At 43.2% G+C, this 24,575-nt stretch overlaps 5 protein-coding genes and 2 pseudogenes across 5 annotated transcripts; 2 read left to right on the forward strand and 5 right to left on the reverse strand.

The window, feature by feature from the left end:
- The first annotated feature begins 2,689 nt into the window (after positions 1–2,689).
- LOC115670362 (18.1 kDa class I heat shock protein-like) lies at positions 2,690–3,493 on the forward strand. Its single transcript, XM_030591612.2, has one exon. The coding sequence runs from the start codon at positions 2,769–2,771 to the stop codon at positions 3,255–3,257; it is 489 nt and encodes a 162-aa protein (XP_030447472.2). The 5' UTR covers positions 2,690–2,768; the 3' UTR covers positions 3,258–3,493.
- A 2,575-nt stretch (positions 3,494–6,068) lies between these two features.
- On the forward strand, positions 6,069–6,910 carry LOC115670192 (18.1 kDa class I heat shock protein-like). The gene has a single exon (XM_030591400.2). The coding sequence runs from the start codon at positions 6,188–6,190 to the stop codon at positions 6,674–6,676; it is 489 nt and encodes a 162-aa protein (XP_030447260.1). The 5' UTR covers positions 6,069–6,187; the 3' UTR covers positions 6,677–6,910.
- A 302-nt stretch (positions 6,911–7,212) lies between these two features.
- On the reverse strand, positions 7,213–7,584 carry LOC115670361 (copper transporter 1-like). The gene has a single exon (XM_030591611.1). The coding sequence runs from the start codon at positions 7,582–7,584 to the stop codon at positions 7,213–7,215; it is 372 nt and encodes a 123-aa protein (XP_030447471.1).
- A 1,744-nt stretch (positions 7,585–9,328) lies between these two features.
- On the reverse strand, positions 9,329–11,392 carry LOC115670359 (UDP-glycosyltransferase 76E1-like; annotated as a pseudogene).
- Positions 11,393–11,632: 240 nt separating this feature from the next.
- Positions 11,633–12,397, reverse strand: LOC115670193 (18.2 kDa class I heat shock protein-like). The gene has a single exon (XM_030591401.2). It carries the CDS (start codon positions 12,279–12,281, stop codon positions 11,793–11,795), a length of 489 nt encoding a protein of 162 aa, XP_030447261.1. The 5' UTR covers positions 12,282–12,397; the 3' UTR covers positions 11,633–11,792.
- Positions 12,398–15,901: 3,504 nt separating this feature from the next.
- On the reverse strand, positions 15,902–18,027 carry LOC115670185 (UDP-glycosyltransferase 76E2-like). The gene is made up of 2 exons (XM_030591394.2): positions 17,355–18,027; positions 15,902–16,996 (listed from the first exon to the last, which is right to left on the reverse strand). Exons 1-2 carry the CDS (start codon positions 17,833–17,835, stop codon positions 16,122–16,124), a joined length of 1,356 nt encoding a protein of 451 aa, XP_030447254.1. The 5' UTR covers positions 17,836–18,027; the 3' UTR covers positions 15,902–16,121.
- Positions 18,028–19,731: 1,704 nt separating this feature from the next.
- LOC115670195 (18.1 kDa class I heat shock protein-like) lies at positions 19,732–20,401 on the reverse strand (annotated as a pseudogene).
- Between the last annotated feature and the right edge of the window lie 4,174 nt (positions 20,402–24,575).

Below are 24,575 nucleotides of genomic sequence, written 5' to 3' on the forward strand. Positions count from 1 at the left end.
GTTTTGGCCAAATTTGGTGATCTTGTTTGTTCGAAAGCTGCAGTCATCGGCTGATTAAGTTGATATACTATTCGCAATCAACAAATTTCCTTTCTCGACGAGGCTATCTGATCCGGTGCTCCTGAGCTCCAGTTTGTTCATATGGTTATTGCCTATTTCATGCAATGTAGATTTCATTGTGGAAAGGTCCATCTGATTGGTGTGGTTTACAGAAATCCCACGACTAATGTCAGAAAATTACCACAATTTTCAACATACGCACATTCAATACCGAGCTAAAGTGTGTAATTGATGGTCGTGAATTCAATTCTAACGACTGTCAGCAGTTCAGTGGAGGAAGATCAGATGGTTCCTGATGATCCATCACCCGCGACTTATTCCTAAATGCCTGACTACCGAAGAACGAGAACCCAGCAACATGTCCCACGAAGACGTCAAGGGACATGACGGCAAGCATCACCATGTAGGCCACCGCGATACGAACAGCGTACATCATTGTCCGCATGTGGATAGATACGAGGATGTTGATGCTAGGTCGAACGAGCTTGGCGTGCAAGATCCACTCCACGAGCACTGAGAGCCAGAACACCAAGGCCCAGGAGCTGGGACTGAGCCAACCGGAGAATATGATCTCCGTGCTCTTTCCCTAAGGGATATGCCATGTGGTTCTTCATCATCGGGACTGAATTATGAAGCCTCGACAGTCAGTTTATGGTGCTCTTTTGTTCACAAAATCACAGGGCGAAAGGAGAAAACATCAAGAAAAGAAGAGTAGTACATGAAATGGAGGTACCCTCGAAAGCCATCGCGATCAGTGTACTACTAGTTTTGCCATATCACATTCAGCGATCTTTAGTAAAAGGAAAATAGAAAAGAGAAACTGCAACAGCAGAAGTGGGCAAAAGTGTATGAACTAGAACCACAGACAAAGTCCTAGGGACTCGAAAGGGATGAAATTAGCTCGATAACATGCTTCTTGACTTCACGATGGAGTCATTGCGTTTAAAACATGATTTCTGTGTACTGCCTCTCTTCATGTGGACTGTTTGTACACTACAAAGCTCAAGCTTATGACACAAGCGCAGTTAAAATGGGATTTTTATTGCACTATAGAATCTTTTATTTTTATTTTATGGCATTTTGAGTATATTTATGAAAATCAGCATGGCCTCTTAAAAGAATAATTTTAATTATGAAATGTCATGATATGATAGATTATAAGAAATCGCATTTTACAACGTTTTTTTTTTTTTGGTAAGGTGCATTTTACAATGTTTTGCACTTGCTAATGCTAAAAACACCGTACGTCTTTGTAAAATATTGCAAAACAAATAAATCACATTTACACTTAGTTGCAGATAAACATTGTGATATTATAGAAGGCAAAAATTGTTTTAACATACTTTGATTTTAGTTCCGATGGGCAAAATGTTGTAAATTAAAAATCCGCGCTTTAGGACCTTTTGAAATTGAATACAATTAGATGTAGTAAACACTTGTACAATGTCATAAAGTAAAAAAATCAGCAATCTACGCTGTTCTATTCTTGTCTACAACGGAATACTATATAGCCTTTTAAATATACCTTAAAATAAAAAATTCATGTTTGATCAGTTGCACTTGATTACCTATGTTATATAACATCGGTAAGATTTTTGACATGCGTTAACACAATTGACCATTTTAAATGAGATGATGAGCTATCATATTCAAATGTTAAGTAACGTGAAAATGGTGTATGTCTAACCTTCGTGAAATAATGTAATCTAAGTTAGTGGCTCTAAGAATTAAGTATATTTACTTTTCTTGCTTTTTGAGAAACCCACTTACCTTTTTTTTTGGTTAAGTCAAAATTCATGCTGCCATTTTTAATAGAGAAATACTTATGTGATTATCCTTAATCTACTGAATAGCCTATTCTGGGTAAAAAAATAACAAATTATTATAAATTATTATGGGGCCTAAAGACTGTTATGCAAGCAAAATCCTTTTCAATATATACCAAAACTCATTCCCCTTTAAAATTGGATAATCAAGTCAATCGGTTTCGAGGAAAAATTGGATGGCAAAGATTGCTCCCGTCACTTTCCCTTCAATTAACTGATGGAGCTGTCACATTCTCAATTTCCTCGGAGAGAATGACTTCCATAGTTTTATATTTAAAGATACAAACGAATGACTTTATCAAAGGGGAAAAAAACCATGGGGCAGTTGAACTGCATTTTTAAGACGGTAGATATTGATAAAAGATGATATACATTGTATATTTAAGAATTCATGTAAGAAGGAAATTAAGTATGGAACACACGTATAATATTGAGATTTATGGACTTTCAACTTTTCCAAAGTTTGAAAAGGAAATTCGCTAATCTTTCTATGAATACTTTCATTCGATTTTTTATATTTCCAAATCAGCGAAATTCCTTTTTCTAAAACGACTGTTCGTCTTCTTTTCCACCATAGCGCTGATAGCTTCTGATATTGTGTTAAGCCATTTTCCAAACTGGTCAAAGCAATAGTTATGGGCCTGTCTGGAGACATCTCCAGACGTTCGGACCAGAAGTTTCGCGAGAGTAGGGGCCGGCTTGGAGAGAGCTCTGGGCCACACCAGATGGTTCTCCATCTTTACAGAAACTTCCACTGTAGTTCGATCCTTAGCTCTTCTTCTCCTCTCCTATAAATACCAGGCACGTCCCACCTCTCTTCCCCACTTCAAGAAAAGGAAAGCGTTAGCAAGAGATCCAACAGCAGCAGAAGAAACAGATACAATGTCGCTCATCCCAAGCTGGTTCGGCGGCCGTCGCAGCAACGTCTTCGACCCTTTCTCTCCCGACCTCTGGGACCCCTTCAAGGACTTCCCTTTCCCTTCCTCATCCCTTTCCGCCCCTAATTTCCCTCAAACTCTCCGGGAAAACACCGCTTTCGTCAACACGAGGATCGACTGGAAGGAGACCCCGGAAGCCCACGTGTTCAAGGCGGATCTCCCTGGGCTCAAGAAAGAGGAAGTCAAGGTGGAGATCGAAGACGACCGGATACTCCAGATAAGCGGCGAGAGGAACGTGGAGAAGGAGGACAAGAACGACACGTGGCACCGAGTGGAGAGGAGCAGCGGGAAGTTCATGAGGAGGTTCAGGTTGCCCGAGAATGCGAAGATGGATCAGGTCAAGGCCGCCATGGACAACGGAGTGCTCACCGTCACTGTTCCCAAGGTGGAGGAGAAGAAGCCTGAGGTCCAGCCCATCGAGATCTCTGGTTGAACTCAACTTCTTGTGGTTGCAGGAACGAGCGGTTCACGTCCTATAATGTCCGGCTTTCTTGTGAACAAGTATAATTTTGGATATTTTTCTTTCGTTAATGTGTCATGCAAGAGGTTGTAGGTGTTTGTGCGACGGTGTAATCAATGTGTCGTCTCTGTTTTTGATGTTATATTGTATTTTGGTCGGGCCACAGTGTGGCGCTTGAATATGAATAATCTTTGATGAGCTTTGCAGCATTTGCTCTCTGGTTTGCCTGATCTGGAATAGATTGAGCTATTACACATGGTACCGGCGCAGTACCTTGTTAGTCATCGATTCTCAGTCGTTGTTAAGGGTCTTTACCAAAAGGGCCTTCGGCCAAATTCTGAAGATCATTTTGGTTCGAAAGCTGCGGCTGGGCTGATTTAGGCGACACACTATTCCTATTCGCAATCAATAAATTTCCTTTCTCCATGAGGCTATTTGATCTGGCACTACTGAGCTCCAGTTCGTTCATATGGTTGATGGCTATTTCATGCATTGTAGATTTCATCGTAGAAAGGTTCATCTGGTTGGCGTCATTTACAAAAATCCCACAACTAATGTCAGAAAATTATACCACGCTTTTGAACACGGGCATTCTATACTAAACTGAAGTGTGTAAATGATGGTCGCGAATTCAATTCTAATGACCGTCAGCAGTTCAGTGGAGGGAGATCGGATGGTTCTTGATAATCCATCATCCGCCTCTTATTCCTAAATGCCTGACTACTGAAGAACGAGAACCCAGCAACATGTCCTGCGAGGACTACAAGGGACATGACGGCAAGCATCACCATGTAGGCTACTGCGATACGAACCACGTACATCATTTTGTCCGCATGAGGCTAGCTGCGACGATGCTGACGCCGGGTCTTACGAGCTTGGCGTTCATGATCCACTCCACGAGCACTAAGTGCCGAAAGGCCCACAAGCTAGGACCGGGCCAACCGGAGAATATGATCACCGTGCTCTTACCCCCAAGGAAATGCCATTTGGTTCTTCATCATCGGGACTGAACTGTGAAGCCTCGACAGTCAATTTATGGTCCTCTTTTGTTCACAAAATCATAGGGCGAAAGGATAAAACATCAAGAAAAGGAGATTAGTACATGAAAAAGAGGTACCCTGGAAGCCATCACAATCAGTGTACTACTAGTTTTGCCATTTTACATTCAGAGATCTCCAAAATACGAAAATAAAAGAATTCATGTAAGAAGGGAATTAAATATCAAACACACATATAATATTGAGATTTATGGACTTTCAACTTTTTCAAAGTTTGAAAAAGAAATTCACTAATCTCTCTTGATTTTAATATTAATGTCAAATAGAAAAAGAAAAACCAAATTACAATGTGACGTAGGGAGTAGAACGAATATGAATAAGATAATAGTTCTTAAATGTCATGACACGAGAATGCAACTCAAGTACGATTCATGAATTCATCGAGAGAAACCTGAATTTGAACTTAAACTAAACACAATCCGTTTAGAGCCATTGTTAACTATTAGTCCGAATAAGCCAATACTTTTGGGACCAATGGATGCTCTATTATTACCAACACTTTGATTCTTTTTTTTTTTTTCATAATTTTTACCGTTGCGTCTGGCATTGAAACTAAGTACTCTGTATTTAGAGCTCGTTCTATTTATTGTTAGAATAAGCAAAATGTGAACAGTCATATTTATTAAATAAATCAAGAACAAAAATCTAGAACTTTCATTTGCAAGTTATTGGTATATATTCATCAAACTATGGAGCGTTGCACTGTTAGACCGTTAGATAACTCTAGCATAACCTCAAACTATAACAACACATTTTAAAAGAGGAGATTATCTTAACTTTGGCACAATGCACAATGTGGTCTATAAACTTTTAATTTGTTCAACATGATTCTTGAACTTTACCCCAATGTGCAATGTGGTCCCTAAACTTTTAATTTGTTTAATGTGGTCCCTGAACTTTTGATTTATGTTCAATATTCAGGGACTACATTGAATAATTTAAAAGTTTAGGGATGACATTGAATATTGGGTTAAAGTTTAGGGAGCACATGCACATTAGGTCAAAGTTCATGGACCATTTATATCATTTTCCCTTAAAAGAATGAGGGTGGGGACGAGTCGCAACTAGAGTGATTGAAGAACATATGAACTGGTGTGCCGTGTGGAGCTGTCTTAATAGTATTGGACCTCATCTTGAAATATATATATGAAACTCTTAAATGCACTTTGAGGATAAAAAATTCAATAAAACTCGGTAATATACATGTTCTATAAATGTTTATGCAAATTGACCCATTTTTTTAGATTAATTGAATATTTTACACGAGATGCGCCAGTTGGATCTTATTATAATCTCTCTGTGCATATGGAAAAGAGGGAGAAGCGCAAAATGTCCAGCATGTGGTTGAAATCAATCCATAATCTACACGGAACGTTATGCTTGCATAATTCATCGTTATATACAGCTTTACAATTCTTTCTATGAATGCTTCATTCGATTTTTATATTTCCAAATCAGCGAAAATTCTTTCTCTAGTTCGTCTTCTCTTCCACGATAGCGCTGATAGCTTCTGATATTGTGTCAGTCAATTTTCAAACCGGTCAAAGCAATAGTTATGGGCCTGTCTGGAGACATCTCCAGACGTAAAGACCAGAAGTTTCGCGAGAGCAGGGCCCGGTTTGGAGAGAGCTCTGGGCGAGACCAGACGTTTCTCCATCTTTACAGAAACTTCCATTGGAGTTCGATCCTTAGCTCTTCTTCTCCTCTCCTATAAATACCAGGCATGTCCGTCACCTGCTCCCCACTTCAAGAAAAGGAAAGCATCAGCAAGAGAGAGCATCAGTCCGACCATCAATCACCAAACGTCTTTGAATCACCCAACAAGCAGCGGAAGAAGCAGATACAATGTCGCTCATCCCAAGCTGGTTCGGCGGCCGTCGCAGCGACGTCTTCGACCCTTTCTCTCTCGACCTCTGGGACCCCTTCAAGGACTTCCGTTTCTCTTCCTCGTCCCTCTCCGCCTCTACTTTCCCTCAAACTCTCCGGGAGAATACCGCTTTCGTGAACACGAGGATCGACTGGAAGGAGACCCCGGAAGCCCACGTGTTCAAGGCGGATCTTCCCGGGCTCAAGAAAGAGGAAGTCAAGGTGGAGATCGAAGACGATCGGGTGCTCCAGATAAGCGGCGAGAGGAATGTGGAGAAGGAGGACAAGAATGACACGTGGCACCGAGTAGAGAGAAGCAGCGGGAAGTTCATGAGGAGGTTCAGGTTGCCCGAGAATGCGAAGATGGATCAGGTCAAGGCCTCGATGGAGAACGGAGTGCTCACCGTCACTGTTCCCAAGGTGGAGGAGAAGAAGCCTGAGGTCAAGCCCATCGAGATCTCTGGTTGAACTCAACTTCTTGTGGTTGCAGGAACGAGCGGTTTACGTCCTATAATGTTCGGCTTTCTTGTGAGCAAGTATAATTTTGGATTTTTTTCTTTCGTTAATGTGTCATGCAAGAGGTTGTCGGTGTTTGTGCGACTGTGTAATCAATGTGTCATCTCTGTTTTTGATGTTGTATTGTATTTTGGTCGGGCCACAGTGTGGCGCTTGAATATGAATAATCTTTGATGAGGTTTGCAATATTTGCTCTCTGGTTTGCCTGATCTGTAACAGATTGAGCTATTACACATGGTACCGGAGCAGTACCAAAAGGGCCTTTGGCCTTTCTCCGGGGGCTATCTGAACCGGCGTTCCTGAGCTCCAGTTCGTTGATATGGTTGTTGGCTATTTCGTGCAATGTAGATTTCATCGTAGCAACGGTGCATTTGATCGGTGCGGTTTACAGAAATACCACGACTAACGTCACAGAATTACCACACATTCAAACACTCTCACATTCTCTACTAAGCTAAAGTGTGCAATTGATGGACGCGGCTTCAATGCTAATGACCATCAGCAGTCCTGTGGAGGGAGAAATCGGATGGCTCCTGATGAACCATCGCCCGGGACTTACTCCTAAAAGCCCGACTGCCGAAGAGCAAGAACCCACCAGCATGTCCCGCGACAGCAGCGATTAGAACACTGGCGTTAAAGGACATGACGGCGAGCATCACCACGTAGGCCACCGTGATATGAACAGCGTACATCACTGTCCGCATGAGGCTAGCCACGACGTTGTTGATGCCGGGTCTTACGATCCTGGCGTGCGAGATCCACTCCACGAGCACGGAGAGCCAGAACACCAAGGCCCCGGAGCTGGGACTGTGCCAACAGGAGAACATGGCGTCTGAGCTCTTTCCCCAGTAAAATGCCATGTGGTTCTTCACGTGAATTGTGAAGCTTAGACAATTTATGGTGCTCTTTCGTTCACAAAATCGAAGGAGGGAAAGAAGATCAAGAAAGGAAAAGTAGTACATGAAATGGAGGTACGCACCAAAGCCATCACGATCAATTATACTATTCGTTCTGCCATATTACATTCAGTGATCTTGCGTAATTCGCAAAAAAAGAAGAAGAAAAATGCAACAGCAGAAGTGGGCAAAAGTGGATGAACCAGAACCACACACAAGTCTCAGGACTCAAAAGGGATGGATTGGGTCGATGGCAAATTTATTAACTCACGATGGAGTCATTGCGGTTTAATACATGATTTCTGCGTACTGCCTCTCTTCATGTGGACTGCTTGTGTAGTACGAATTTCAAACCACGGACACGAGCGCAGCTAAAGCTCTGTTTCTCCACCAGCTTTTGTAAAGTTATGGCGTGAGATTCCGAATGTTGGGTCACGGCAGAATCGCGGTAGGTATGCCGACTTTGCTTCTTACGCACATGCTCGAAAAGGTTTAAAACTTCTCGTCCAAATGACCTTGAAAATAGGTCAAAACAGTGAAGTCTTGGTTGTTGAACGACAAGATTGTACGGTGTATTGGTGTACCTTAGAATTTCCAGTACAGTTAAGGCATAAACTCCAGAAATTATGATGACTTTCTTTTTTCGTTTCTATCGCATTCTTGACATTTTTTGCTGGACATTAGTGGATGCCTAATACATAATTGCTGAAACGCAAAATTGGGCTCCTTTCTTTTCTATCGATTTCGTATTCCTGCTTAGAAGGAAAACATTCATGAGAAACATTTACGTTCAAACGCATCAACAAACATTGAAGAAGTAAATTTTTTTTACTGAAATGCATTCTATATGATATATACGGTTTTTCTCTCTCTCACGTGGTGTCCGAGCCGTATGAGGAATATCCTGATGTTGAGTGTAGCAATATGCACCTTCACAAACTAAATCTTTGCACAATAGCCTTAGTGCAATCATAGCCCGTTTGCTTTACCGTAGTCCAAGAGCAGCTTCTCTCGTCCATCAGCTTGTTCGTTACTAGAGTCGAGCTTCTTGATCACCCCATTAGTCATGAAAACAAGGCCGTCCAGCTTGTCGTCTTGTTGCCCATCCACAAGTTCCTTCTGTAACAACTAGGCTAAGCTCAAGTGATCGTAAAGCCCATAAGGCAATTTCTAAGTATTTTAGTTCTTGTGTTGGATAATTTGCAGGAAACCGGTTTACTTACTGGGAAACCTGTTGTTACTTCAATAGACCCAAACGTCATATTATTTCTCGGTAAGGAATAGCCATTTCCTGACCTCCGAAGATATAGAAGATAGGTTGGTAAGGTGAACTATCTCATGATTAGTAGACCAGATGTATCTTTTGCTGTCAATGTCGTGGGCCAGTTTTTGGATGCACTGATGAAAACATATTGGGATGCAGTGGTTCGAATTGCGAAGAAAATTAAAGGTGCACTTGGCAGAGGACTATTGCAGCGGAGTAGATGCCATACTTAGGTAGTTGGCTACACTGATGCTGACTGGCTGGTGTCCCTTTAATCGGAGATTCACGGCTGATTCTTGCATGATCAGTGAAGGAACCTGATCTCAGGGAAGAGCAAGAAACTGAATGCTCTGGCTCGCTTCTGTATATAGGCTGGATATCAAGCTATGGCGGTAACCACTTGTGAGTTGATTTGGTTGAAAAAATTGTCAACATAATTGGATATGACATAGTCGCAAATAATGATTTTGTTTTCTGATAATCAAGCCATGTTACTTTCAATCCTGTTTTCCATGAAAGGACCAAACATACAGGGGTTGACTGTCACTTTGTTCAATAAAAACTACAGTCTCGAGAAAATAAAAAAGTGTTTGTTAGAACTGATGATTAGTTAGCTGATGTATTCCCTAAAACCTTGGAATCCTGAATCAAGTATATATGTAACAAGCTAGGCATACATGGCATATATACCCTAGGAATAGAAAATAGTATCTCAGTGGATGTGTATATTATTGTATAATATTTTGTAATATTATGTTTCTTATCTTGTGAGAGTTGAATATATTATAATTACATGCGTGCACTCCATATATAACATACACGATTTTTCTCTCCCATACTTTCTATCCTTCTCACATTTTAACTGTAATCTAACAAATACGTGATTATATGCATGTACACTCCTTCCACCTAATGGCCTAAGCTTTTAGGTTGGATGTTCTTTCCACAGAACACAAACTATAAATAGAGGCCATTAAGTTTGTGTAATTGCATCAAATGTTTTCAGAGATCAGAACATCAAACTTTTGAACTTTTTGCAGCACACAAACTTGTCTCCAAGCACTGCTTAGTAGCAGATATCTCTGTGCTGCTACAATGATGCGAGCAAGTCGACTAGATAGATCAAGAACTGGCGAGAAAATACAGCTTCGGCAATACTAAAAGTGGCCCAGCGCTCCAAGTCCAAGATCCTCTGCCTTATCTCTTTGCCTTTTTTCTCCTGCATCAATCTTCTAACAGATCTTTCCAAGGTTCCTCTCTATCACACCCTCCAGTTCAAATCGGACCCTCCATCCATGTGTCAGGTACCTCGCGTTCACCTTTAGGTCACCTAACGGTTGACATATCATTGGCACCCCTTCGCATATACTCTCCAAGGTGGAGCTCCATCCACAGAGACCTCAAAACCCTTCCGCTGCGTCATGAGCCACTACTTTCTTCTGAGGTGCCCATTTCACAATGCAAGCCCAAGTTGTCTGAGTTCCTCATCCATTGACTCGCTGGGATGGAACCAGGCCTAATCACCCACAACAAAGGCTGCTCACTATTTGCCAGACCCCATGCCATTTCAGATTAACGATTTTCGTTCATACGTGCTGTGCTTCCCAAGATGGCATACTATGAGTTTGCTTATCAAGCCAAGAAATGCAACTGTTGTCCTCATCCAGCAAGGTAACGGTAGAGGTAGGAGCAAGTGTAGAATATAATGCCTATCCAAAAAAGTGGAACTTGGTACTTTTGGTGGAGCTGCATCAGCGATGATCCTCAAGGCACCTAATGGTGTTGCATATAATGGCTAAAGATGATCTGAAGCTCACCAAGAATATCATCTCCATGAAATGGTCTAATTGTCTGAAATTGGAGATTGGTAGGTCTTTGAACCTGAGGGGATGATTGATATCAATTATCAATCAACAGGAAATGATGATAATCTAATAGAATAACAGCATGTACCTGGGAGAGAAATGTGTCCTTGGGCCTTTAGCTGGAGAAAAACAGGGCAAACTAATTGCATTGGCAGCACTACGGGTCTATAAAACAATACTAGGTATCTTCAAATGGCCGCTTTGAAGAAGTACACGAGCACATCATATATGATGAAAACGATCTCCTCAAAGGCTCTGAGCGTCTCATGCCCCATGTCAAGCACCCTCTAGAGCTAGAGTCACAGATGACATTGAGCCTTAGCACTAGAGCTCTTATGTCCGTGGATCTGATCTCTCACTCTGATAAGCCGTCCAGTATGCATAGGAAGGAGAAATCAGGGTTAGGCTAACGGGGTGGACTCTGGTACTGTATGTCGGCAATTTTGATGGCATAGCCCTTGGATTTAAGATTTTGCCAAGCTGAAGCATAGGAGCAAGGTGTGAAATGGAAGGGGGACCGGCAGCAATCTGTTGCGGTTATGCCCTCAGATTTCGCATCTTAGCTTTGTCCATCTCTGATTGAGGCACTTGGGAAGTCCAAGCAGCACTCATCAAAAAATTTACCCGTGGATAGCCTGTCCATGCAGGGTATACAATATCTTGATTGAGAAGATTTGAATTCGTACGAGTTTTTCTCAAATTCTAATGCTGTCTGAGAGACCAACAGAGATTTCTCTTAGACTTATCATTCATGCATTGCAATTCGCGAGCGAATCAAAAAGCTTCCTGGACGATGGCTTTGAAATATGACATCGAGCATAGCATGAAGATACAAAATCCTCACAAAACGCAGCGCACACAAAAGCCACCATCTGGCAAAGACTTTAGAAATACATATTGTATTACTATTTTAACTAATGCGAGTTCCATAGTTTTAGCTGACAGCAGTACATATTAATACGACTCATGAAGCACAGGAAGAAACCGACATACACAACTCTCTGCACACACACGGAGCCATCTGAAGTTTAACCATCACGAAATCAACCGGATATGTCGATGGCCTTGACCTCGGGCTTCTTCTCTGCTTCCAACTTGGGAACAGTGACGGTGAGCACTCCGTTCTCCATCGATGCCTTGACCTGATCCATCTTCGCGTTCTCGGGCAACCTGAACCTCCTCATGAACCTCCCGCTGCTCCGCTCCACCCTGTGCCACGTGTCGTTCTTGTCCTCCTTCTCCACCTTCCTCTCTCCGCTGATCTGGAGCACCCGGTCGTCCTCGACCTCCACCTTCACTTCCTCCTTCTTGAGCCCCGGCAGATCGGCCTTGAACACGTGGGCTTCTGGGGTCTCCTTCCAGTCGATCCTCGTGTTTACAAAGGCGGAATTCTCCCGTAAAGTCTCGGGGAAAGAGGGTGACAGCTGCGATGAGGCGAGAGGGAAGTCCTTGAAAGGGTCCCAGAGGTCGAGGGAGAAGGGGTCGAAGACGTTGCTGCGACGGCCACCAAACCAGCTCGGGATGAGCGACATATTGTCTCTGCTTCTTCTGCTGTTAAAAAATCAACGGACGATGTTGGCGACTGATTGGTGCACAGATGCTTCTCTTGCGAATGCTTTCTTCGTGTTCTTGGGTTTGGGAAGAAGCAAGGACGCGCGGGCTATTTATAGGAGGCAGAGGAGGTTTCTCGTACTTTCATGAGCTTTTGAGATATTCTCAAATGGAAGTTTCTGTTTCTGTTTTCTGGTATGATGAAGAAACATCTGGTCTCGGGTCAAGATCGACCGGAGATTGGGCCTTCCTCATGGACCGTGATCAACTGCTTTCGTGGGCTGAAATCTCTGCCTAATGCTGCCATCTTCTTGGTGGAATACGGCTTACTTTTGCTCACTCTCAAATTGTCATCACCGCGATATTCACAACGATTTATTTCAAGGAAATAACTCCGTAGTAAAGAAAATTTAGATTGAACACATCACATCATTTTGATTTCTCATCACCCAGATAAGCTTCATCGTCATAGGAAACGAAAGAAAGATTGTTCCGAAGGAATTTCTAGAAGTGAAGCGAGTCGAGTTACCATGAGTGAGCGATTGGTGGATTACTTGAACTCTGCTCCTTTTTCTCGAGTTTGAATAACTCGGTTACGTAATATCCGAGCTCGAGTTAAAAAGTTTGACTCGAGTAAACTCACGAGTCTATTCGAATAGAAAAATGCTTGTAGTTTCATCGTATTTTTTTTATGTCTAGTGGGAGCAGAACTCGAGCTTATACTGGAGTTTAGACTGTAATTTCCCTGCAAATCCAGTTGAGTTGACTGGAGTCCAAATGTAGTAAAAAACTGAAGAAGAAGCTCGAACAATAAACCTCATCGACTCAGTTACATCCCTAAAGTACCTCTTCAGTTTGGTCATGGCCATGTCTTGCTAGTGCATGCGCGCAAGTATTCACCTCGCGGTAGCTATGTTGGAGAAAGCGGTCCAGGATTCGGGTTCCCAACAACCTGCAGTCATCGACAATACTGGAGAACAGCCATGGCGTGGAGTTCGACGATCAATCTCCAAATTCCACGATCCACAGCAAGTTGTAATCCATCTCGAGAACCCACAACTCAGCAAAGACAGACGAGGAGGTAGAGCCAATAATTCGTGAAAAATTCACAGACCCTATGGCCCTCATGACTCGTGAGTAGGCAAAATGCCTCCTGCACACGTCTTACCCAGGTTTTCCAAAGCCAAGCCATCTGTATTTATTCGTATGCAAAAAGTTCCAGAGGAGATGAAGTTTGATGATGCTGGAGATGTTCTTTGTACCTAATTAAACTTGATCCATGTATGAAGAGGCTCCGTGAAGCTCTTCATACATGAATTAGGAATACCCACTGTTCCAGACGTCGTGAGTGGCGGACAGTCACGAAGAAAATGGAGGACATCCTCCTAAAGAAAACCACAAATGCTGCAAATTCGCATTTTGCATAATGCGGAGCTTATTATGATTGATGAGCCAAAGGAAAGTTTGGATCCTAGGAATGGTATGATTTTTCCAGATCCAACTCCAATCATTCTTTACTTGGAGCAGAGGAAAATTCGTCAATGGCGATATCATAGGCATCCCCAGTCTTGGACTGCCCATCATCAGTGGACTTCCAGGCAAGAGAATCTTCCTTGCTCCTACCGTGAGCGGTAGGATCGCCCGAATTTTTCTGTTGATATCTTCAGCAAAGTGCGGGAGATTGAAAAAGTCCCGAGCACCAGGGCTGACCCAACAACCAGAAACAGTCATATTTTCGTCGCCCTTACTAAGGGGACCAACAAAAGGGATCCAAGATGGCCTAAAGAGCTCTCCAATTGCGAGAAACTCTAGTTCTACCGGAAAATGGGATGGATCTTCTACGGAGGTATTTCGCAGAGAGAGTTTTAGCCCACAGTTTGTTCTCTTCCTCGAGGAAATGCCACTTAAGTTTAGCAAGAATGGCTTTCTTTTTACCTCTGGCTCTATACAAGCCAATAAGCCTTTGCTTTTTGAACAAGTGACGAGACTTCCAATCTAGAAGATGAAGTTTTCTCTTACTATCTGCAGACCCCCGATGAAGTCTCTCTCAATTTTTCGAATTCTGTCGAGGACATCGGGAGGAAGACTAACACATTGCATATAATATTCGGGAATAGCTTCCATAACAGACTAACCGTGACAATGGTGCTGCAGTTTTTCCTGTTGGCGCAGGCAAATAAAATAAGGTCATCCGCGAAAGATAAGTGGGAGAACAAAGGGCTTTCCTGATTGACTCCGATGGGGGTCCATGCCTTATCCTCGCATGCATCCAGGATTTTTCGGCTCAGGTATTCCATGCACTGGACGAAGATGTCCAGAGAAATGAAGCCACCTTGTCAAATACCCCATGAAGGCTAGAAACTATCTAGAGTACCTCCACTGAAAAGAAAGGAGGTCGTGGTGGAAGAAATACAGAGCATAATGAGTTTTATCCAAGAATCTGGAAAATTGAACAAGGTAATCCTCATTGTAACTTATCATAAGCCTTGGACAGACCAATACTTAACAATCACCGTACCCGCCTTACCGCGTATAGTGAACCATTTCTTGTGCGGTGATGACCTTATCGATAGCTCTCTTCAGCCAGGGATGAAGCTACTCTGAAGAGGAGAAATTAAGGTCAATAGCTTTATAAACAGTGTTGCACAGACTAATAGGCCAGAACTGAGCAATGCTTTCTGGAGCCCGTTAGTTTTATATCAGTTTCCCTCTTTCTTCGTCTCTTTTCCTTAATCCTTCCTTTCAACTTTTTCCCTCAAATTTCTTTAACTTCTCTGTGCAAGCTCTATTAATATTGCTTAATCAAACCTTTCTTGGTCCATAACTTGAACTAGGCGAATCCATGAAATTGATTTGATCTACGTGTGACTATATATCATGCAATTTACAATGTGACAATTCCGGCATTTTATAATGGGATATTACAAAAAAAAAATCTTCAAATTTGCACTAACATATAAAAAAAACTATCCTTTCTTTTTTAAAACCTTCAATTTGCATCTCCTCCTTTTTTCATTATTTGCATCTCCTTCAATAAGCTTGTTGATTTAGGATATCCGTATTCCCCCTTTCTTCTGATTTATGTTTTTGCTGGGCGGGAAGAACATTCATCGAACATAATAGTAGGGCAATCAATCTTGAATGAGGCTGAGCCAATATCGACACAGCCCATTTACACGAGATGTTGTTAACCATTTTCATGTCAAGCTTACATAGGTTTCTATAATGAAAGAAACAACTCATTGGTGCCCGAATGCTAAATGTATCATGTCAGCTCCATCCTTTTTATGACATACTTAGACAAGTTTAACTATACAGTTAACAAGTTAATTGGGTCGACACAACACATAATATATACTCAGATACATTTAGATACGTCTAAACATATTCAACATGTTTGTTCTAAGAGTCCATGACTTAAACGTAGTAAATGTGTCACGTTGTCCAACACATTTAATAAGTGTATCAAGTTTAGATTTCGCAATTGTGACATAATGAATAAACATGTTATGTTCGGGTGAAACTAAGTCTGATTAGATACGATTAGAACGTGATAAACATAAACTGCCAACCCTAATTAATCTCGAACAAGTGAAAGGAGTAGTGAATTCGAGCCATTCAGATCAGCTCCGCTGGTTAGAAAGAAAACAAAGATTGCTTCAACACAAACTTGCATATGACAAGCCAACAGATTTCATCATTGCATCTAAGTATATATCTGTTCTGTTCTGTTCTTCAACGCCAGAAGACCGAATCTGCACTTTCTGCAGTACACATACTTCATTCTGTGCAGTGCTTTAGTAGCAAACGACTCTGTCCTGCTAGAGCGATGTCAGCAACTTGACTAGCTCGCTCAGATAATGGCAAGAAGATCCGGCATCACCTACACTAAAATCAACCTTGTTCTTCAAATCCAAGACACTCTGCCTCATCTCTTCACCTTCCTTTTCCTTCATCAATGTTCTAATAGCTCTTTCTACTGTCCCTCTCTCTATCTCACCCTCCAGTTCTAATCCTACCCTCCATTCATGAGTCAAGTACCTTGCATTCACCTTTTGGTCCCCAAAACATGGTTGACATATCATTGGAACACCTTCACATATACTCTCCAAGGTGGAGTTCCATCCACAGTGGCTCCAAAATCCTCCCACCGCCTCATGAGCCAGTACTTTCTTCTGAGGTGCCCATTTCACAATGCATCCCCTGTCCTTAACACATTCTTTGAATTCTTCATCCATTGACTCAATCCATTCCAAACCTGGAATTGAGCCAGGCCTAATAACCCACAAGAAAGGCTCCTTGCTATTTGCCAAACCCCAAGCCATTTCAGACAGTTGGTCTTGGCTCATATGTGCTACGCTTCCCAAACTCACATAAATGACTGAATTATGAGTCTGCTTGTCAAGCCATGGAATGCAACCAGTATCCTCTTGCAGTAAGCTGGCAGCTGAGGTAGGAGCGAATTTGTGTAGAGGGCCAACTGGAAAAATCGGAACTTGGTACTTTCGGTTGAGCTGTGCCAGAGGTGACTCTTCGAGGCAGTGAACTGTGTTGAGTATAACGGCCGAAGACGGTCTGAGATTATATGCCAAGGCTACCACCTCGAAGAAATAGTCTAAACTTCCAAAATTGAAGGTTGGTAGGTCACCGAACCTGAGGGGCTGATGCAGGGGCACCGGAACCTGCAACATGGAATCTAATAGAACACAGGGCAGTCGTTAGCTAGCACAACAAGAAGTGAGCTAGAGCCCATTGGCTTATATACTTAGTGGTATGATGACATTCAGGATTAAAATCTGGCTTGGGTGTCAAACATGGATGATGACACAGAAACCAGTCTTGAATAGAGTACAGTCATAGAAGAGACTCGTCAGATCATAAAACTACAGGGTGATGCTGAAGGTCACATATGACAGATTTTAAAACTACATTTGATTTTTGGCAATGCATCTATCCTCACAAACAAGATGGATTAAGAGCAAGATTTCTCCGCAACCGTGATATTAATTAGGAAGGAGATAACTGTAGCTTTAATAAGAGAAACGAGCGTGTACCTGGGACAGGGATGTGACCTTGTGCCTTTAACTCGTGAAGAATCGGGCGAACTATGGTAGTAGCAGCACTGCTCGTATATAAAGCAATGCTAGGAATCTTCAAATCGCGGGCAGCGGCTTCGGAGAAGTACACGAGTGCATCGTAGATGATGCAGCAGATCTTCTCACCCGGCTCTGTATGGTTTGTGCCCTGACTTAGGCACTCCCTAAAACTGGACTTACAGTTATCATTAAGCCTCAGCACGATGGCTGCCAGATCAGGGTTCCGAACCTCTTGTTCGGACAAGCCATCCGGTATGCATAAGAAAGCGAAATCGGGGTGAGCCGAAGAATCTGGACTGTTGAACTGTGTATGAGCAATTGTGATGGAGAAGCCCCTGGACTTGAGGATGGTCGCCAGCTGAAGCATGGGAGTGAGGTGGCCCTGGAATGGCCCTGGGACCAGGACCAATCTCTTGCTATTTCGCCCTCGATTTTCCATCTTCTTTTTTCCAACCGAAGATATTCAGATGTTATGCGAAGTTATGCTCTTGAAGACGGGGGCTTTTGCTGATTCAGGCTGGTTTTACTATCTTTAAAAGTTTACACAGAAAAGAAGTAATGGGATGGTGGATGCAAAGACCCAGCATTGAAGGACAAGTGAACAGGTCCCTCCGAACGGTCAATTTGCGAAAGTTAGGAATAGTCGCACTTTCTGAACGTTCGTGGTCAAGTTTGACACGGCACTTAATGAAACATTTAAAGGGGCACTCGCCATCTCGCCCCCTCTCTCTCTCTGTGGCTTCTGCTTCTTGGCAGCTATTCTGGTTCATAGCATCTTGATTTAGATTATTCATTTCCATGAGCAATAAATGGGACTCACGTCAACCCTCTTCCCTGGCTTGTCCTCGTGAACTAGTGGATATAATTCATACGCTGCTGGCTAGGAAAATTCCAAATAATTCCCGAAGTGAAGCCAAATGAAAGACAGGTAAAGCAAAGATTCACTTCGGCGATCCAACGAAGCAGGCGAAACGGGGCTGAGAATTGTAAGATTGAAGTTAAGCTTTTTACCAAAAAAGTATTGCGAGTTCAGATTACATCAGTGTCTCAGAGACAGAGACCCGCGTTCATACGACTCTCGAAACACAAAAGAAAGAGATGAAACACACAGACTCTGCACACACGAAGCCACGATTTCATATTAGCTGTCGTAAGTTTCCATCACAGGCTCAACCAGAGATCTCAACGTTCTTGACCTCAGGCTAGGAAGCACCGACACGCTGGGGAGGCGTCCGTGTCGGTGTCGGACACGTGTCGCGTGTCCGACACGCTCGGACACGCGTGTCCATTCGTCACCGAGGGAGATGAGGAAGAAGGTGCAAATCTCTGGCGCCGAGGACGACGCCCTCCACGCCGTCTTCTCCTTCGCCTCCCGCTTCTCCGGCGCCGAGGACGACGCCCTTCATGCCATCATCTCCTTTGCCTCGCGCTTCGCTGGTGACGGAGGAGAAGGAAAAGGTGGGAGGAGCCTGCGGGTCGTGCGGAGGAGCAAGCCGGAGAGAGGAGGAGGCGGAGGGGGGAGGGATAGAGAAGAAGATGTTATTAGGGTCTTGACAAAGTGAGGCTAGGCTTTCAATAATGGGCTGCTTTTTTTTTATTTTTGATCTTGTACTTTTCTTTTTTTAAAATTTGAATATTTACTTTTAGTTTCTTAACTAACATATTTATTGATACATTTATGTGTATAATTTTTTAGGGTAAATTCATTCTAGTTTATTATTATTATTTATTTACTTAATTGAATCAAATTTAAAAATGATAATTTATCATGTATATATAAAAATATATATTTAATATATAACGTGTCTCAGGCTCCGTTCGTTTGGCAGAAAATATTCTCTTTTTGGAAAATATTTTCCCGGAAGTCATTTTCCTGGAAAATGTTTTCCCGGAACATAATTTTCCGGTGTTCGGCGACCAACATGAAAAAGTTTCGAAAATATTTTTCACCGGCGCGGCGGCGGTGGCGGCCGGCGACCGGCGGCGGCGGTGGCGGGCGGGCTGCCGGTGGCGGCGGCGGCGGGCGGGCGGCCGGCGACCGGCGGCGGGCGGCCGACGGCGGTGGCGGGCGGGCGGCCGGCGGCCAACGGGGGTGACCGGCGATCAACTTTCTCTCCCACGGAAAACATTTTCCCTCCCATGGGCAATTTTGCCTTCAATTTGGGGAAAAATGATTTCCTCTTTGTGAAAAGAGGAAATCATTTTCCTCAAAACAATGAAGGATTTGGGGTGGGGAAGGAAAATATTTTCCCACGAAAAACATTTTCCGCCCCCGAACACCGGAAAACGCAGAAAATATTTTTCGGAAAAATATTTTTCCGCAAACGAACACAGCCTCAATGTATCAGAATTCTCTATTTTTTGAGAAATGATGTGTCGCGTGTCGTGTCGTGTGTTGCGTGTTAGTGCTACTTAGACCTCAGGCTTCTTCTCCTCCACCTTCGGGACAGTGACGGTGAGCACTCCGTTCTCCATCAAAGCCTTGACTTGATCCATCCTCGCATTCTCCGGCAACCCGAACCTCCTTATGAACTTCCCGCTGCTTCGTTCCACCCGGTGCCACGTGTCGTTCTTGTCCTCCTTCTCCACCTTCCTCTCCCCACTGATTTGGAGCACCCGATCGTCCTCGATCTCGACTTTCACTTCCTCTTTCTTAAGCCTAGGAAGATCGGCCTTGAACACATGGGCTTTGGGAGTTTCCCTCCAGTCGATCCTGGTGTTGACGAAGGTGGAGTTTCCCTGGAAGACGGGGGGGAAATCAGAGGCGAAGAGGGATGGTGAAGGGAAAGGGAAGTGCTTGAAGGGGTCCTAGAGGTCAAGAAAGAAAGGTTTGAAGGCGTCGTTGCGTCGGGCGCCGAACCAGCTTGGAATGAGTGACATAATCGTCTCTGAGATCGTTGTTTGATCGAAGGCTGATGATGTTGAAGGACAAGTTTTGCTCAATTTATGCTCGGGTTTCAAATTCTTGGTGATTTGCTTTCTTTCTAGATTCTTGTTGGAAGGAGAGGGACATGCTGGGGTATTTATTAGGAGAAGAGAGGTCTTCTCGTACGTTCATGAGATTTCTGGAACGAGGTTTAAGCCAAAGGGAATGTTCTGGTTACGAGCTTCTAGCTCTTTCTCAAGACTTATAATACGTTAAAGTTCTAAAATTTGTTATAAAAGTACAATTAAGCTTTAAAATTTTCAAAAAATACAATCAATTCCTAAAACTTATCAAATTGGTGCAATCAAGTCATTCCGTTATTCTAGCAAAAAAAAAAGTCATTCCGTTAACTCTGTCAAGTACTGATGTGACCTTTTTTTATTATTTTCTCTATCCTACGCTGCGCTGATGTAGTTAAAATGACGTCGTTTTGGTTCAAATATAATTTTTTAATATAATTTTATTTAAGTCAAATTTTAAAAAGGGTTAATACCATAAAAAAAATCCCAAACTGGTACATCTGTGATAAATTTATTCCAAACTAATTTTTTGACCACCAAAAACCCTAAATTGATACATTTATGACAAATTTACCCTCCGTCAGTTTTCTTTAAATTTTATCGTCAAATTGCTGAGTTGGATGACATGTGGCAGTTGACGGGTGTACAAGTTTGGAGTTTTTTCTTCCGTTTGTCATAAGTTTACCGGTTTGTGATTTTTCGTGTTATTAATCCAATTTAACGGAAACTAACGGAGAGTAAATTTGTCACAGGTGTATCAGTTTGGAGTTTTTAGTGATCAAAAAATTAATTTGAAGTAAATTTGTCACAAGTGTACAAGTTTAGGATTTTTCGTGGTCAAAAAATTTGTTCAGAGTAAATTTATCACAGATGTACTAGTTTAGAGTTTTTCGTGATATTAACCAAAGTAAACTCTAAAAAAGTAAAAAAAAAAAAAAAGGAAAACATAGACAAGGGCTTGCCAACAGCAGCCCTCCCGCCTAAGTTTTCCTCTTTTTTTCTTACTTGTGTTTTTTTAAGTTTGCTTATTTTTAAGATTATTTAAATAAAATATGTATTTAAAAAATTAGATTTAGACCAAAACGATGTTGTTTTAAATTTATATTTCATGTTTTAGCCACGACATCACCTCATAGAAAAGAAAAAATAATAAAAAGTGACACATCAATATTTTCAGTTAACAACGGAGTTATCTAGAACCCATGATGACTTTAACAACGATGGTGATCGAACGAGGCATCTTCAGCCGTTCTTTGGAAGGTGATGGTGGGCGGGTGACAGGTGGGAGAGAGAAAGTGAAAGAGAGAGAAACGCGGGCTAGGGTTTGTGATTTTTTTTTTCTTTTTGGGAAGGCTGGTTTGGGAAAGGAAATACCAATTTCTTTAATAAGTACGGTTGTGAGGATATAAGTTGATATGAAAATGAAAAACTCTAAGTTATAGGTTTCAAAAGTAAGGATGGTATTTAATGTTTAGTGCAAATCTCATGATACTTTTTGCAATTATTCCTCTTATAATTATAAGTATCAATAGTCTCTCGAGATCGATATGACTTAGGAATATTTTTTGAATTGTCCTTTATAGAGTATGACACTTTGTATAAAATTTAGGGAAAATTCCAAATAAAGACCCGAAATGCCATCATTTTCTCAAATAATGACATAAAGTGGACTTTGTGTCAAATAAGAACATGAAGTGTTTTTTTTTTCTCAAATAAGAACCTGAAGTAGTTATAACAGTTTCAAATAAAAGTTGCACCTCGCCGGCCGACCAAATTTTCTAATCGATCAAGGAAATTTTTGTCCAAAAATAATTTTAATTAAATTAAATTAAAAAATTTTAAAAAGAAAAAAACAAGGGAGGGCTGGCAGCCCTCCCCCACCTGTGGCCGCCAGCCCATCGCTAGTGGGGTGGCGGCCATGGCCGGCGGGGTCACTGACGCTTCAACGAGGGCCTGGTGGCCCTCGCCAGAATTGGGAGGGTCGGCAACCCTCTCCCAGATCTAGCGAGGGTCACCGGCCCTCGCCCCGGTTTGGGCCAGTGTCATCGGCCCTCACCTTAGTTTGGGAGAGGGCCGCCAGACCTGTGCGAGGGTCGCCGACCCTCCTGCAGACCTAGACAAGGGCCGGCGACGCTTGCCCAGACCAGGGTGAGGGTTGGCAACCGTATCCAGATCTGGGAGAGGGTTGCCCGAACCTCCTAGTTACGGCGAGGGTCACCAGCGACCCCATCGGCCATGGCCGCCGCCCCGCTAGCGATGGGGCAATGGCCATAGTAAGCCGGTGGCCATAGCCCTCCCCCTGTTTTTATTTTTTTTGAGTTTGTTTTTTATGGAAAAAAAAACAAAAGGAAAGAAAGAAAAAAAAAATTAAAAGACAAAAATGCCCTCGACTCCGGTAAGGTTATGCCCTTTTTTTAGATTGAAATAGCCACTTCAGACACTTATTTGAGACAAGGTTCACTTCAGATCCTTATTTGAGAAATGAGGATACTTGATGTCCTTATTTGACACAAGATTCACTTTAAGTCCTTATTTGAGAAAATGAGAGTACTTCGGGTCCTTATTTAAGATTTTTCCTAAAATTTATAGCAAAAATTAACTTGAACACAACAAGATGCGATAATCCCTCAAGAGACTATAAAAAAGAGTGTTTCTAAGGATCCTTAGGAATAGATGTGCAATGGTTGACGATCATCGAATAAAAAAAAGAGTAAACCTTGCCTATTTTTTTGTAATTGCCTTCAAGTTTTAGTATGTTACAATATTTTGTAGAGGAGTTACCAAAAAATACAAACGATCACGACTTGTTATGACCCTAGGATAGACATGGCCACGGTTCAGGAACCGCCGGTTCCGGTTCGTGGCCATGTATGAACCGGCGGTTCTGGGCCGGTTCCGGTTCCGGCCGGTTCCGGTTCGAGGGGGGAGGAGGAGAAAAGGGGAGGAGGCGCAGGGTAGCGAGGGGGGAGGAGGAGGGGCTGTCGGCATCGGCGGCTGCGGCCATGGGCGGGGGCGACGGCGGCGACGGCGGCTGGGGTCAGATCTGGGAAGACGGGGGGTGGGCAGAGGAGAAAAGGGGAGGACTGGAGGAGGCGCAGGGGAGAGGGGGGAAGGAGGGACCGACCATGACGAGGACCTTGCTGTCGATCTGCGAGAGGAGCTCGGAGGCGAGGCCCGAGACGCAGGCGGTGCGATACAAGGTCAACATGGTGGCGTCCGCGGTGGCGAGGGGCTGGCCGGTGAGGGAGCTGAAGAGGACGAAGATGGCATGGACCCCCGACAGTTTCAGCGCGGAGGAGCTGCGGGGGAAGTGGGTCACGAGCTTGACGCCGATGCAAGGGAGGGAAGGGTGGGAGGACCAGGAGGGCATGAGGAGGAGGGAGGCGGAGGGAGCGGTGGCGGCGGAGAGGGGGTGGGAGTGGCGGAGAGGGGTGTGGATGGAGGAGGAGAGGGTGGAGCGAAAGACTGGTGGGAGAAGAGGGCGTGGCCGCGTGGAGGACTGGAGGAGGTGGGCGTGGGTGGGGCCCTGTAGACGTGTAGGCCCTGCTATACTACAGGGTTTTTTTTTTAATTTTTTTTTTTGGAACCGGGCTTGGAACCGCCGGTTCCGAACCGCGGGCCCGGTCAATGGGCCGGGCCCAGGTTTGACCGGGCAGGTTCTGAGCCGAAACCGGCCCGTGGCCATGACTACCCTAGGATCCATCAATTGGTGGCCATTAGTCCATAAGATACAGGATCGATGGGAACATGTCTGATTCTAGGTTCTAGGATATGCGTGGGAATCTGTCCGATTCCAGGTTTCAGGATATGCAAGGTAGGTTTCAAGTTCTATAAATTGGAGAACCTGTTTCGACAGGTAGGTTTTGGGTTCTAGATAGATGGAATCCGGAACAAGTTTTTGTATTTTTCTTTATCTATGTCTTCCGGTGATCCTACGGTATTCTATAGCGTCCAATAATGAGTGTAATCTAAGCTTCCAATTTATGACTGAGATTTTACTTTGTTAATGTTTCATATTTTTCGTGTGTCTAAAAATATAAATTGTGATAAGTTGATTGTAGCAGCAAGTGGTGATCATTAAAAGTGACGATTTACTACAATCGTTCAATTAATAATACAGGTGGAACCTAGGTAGTTCGTGGAACCAACCCTGAAACTTGTGACATGGTAGGCTTCAGGTTTCAAAAAAATGAGAAACCTATTTCAACGGGTAGATTCCAGGTAAAACCTATA

This window comes from Syzygium oleosum, unplaced genomic scaffold, assembly GCF_021117445.2.
Source record: "Syzygium oleosum isolate NSW1041296 unplaced genomic scaffold, Sole_v2.1 Sole_v2.19, whole genome shotgun sequence".
Classification (NCBI taxonomy): Eukaryota; Viridiplantae; Streptophyta; class Magnoliopsida; order Myrtales; family Myrtaceae; genus Syzygium; species Syzygium oleosum.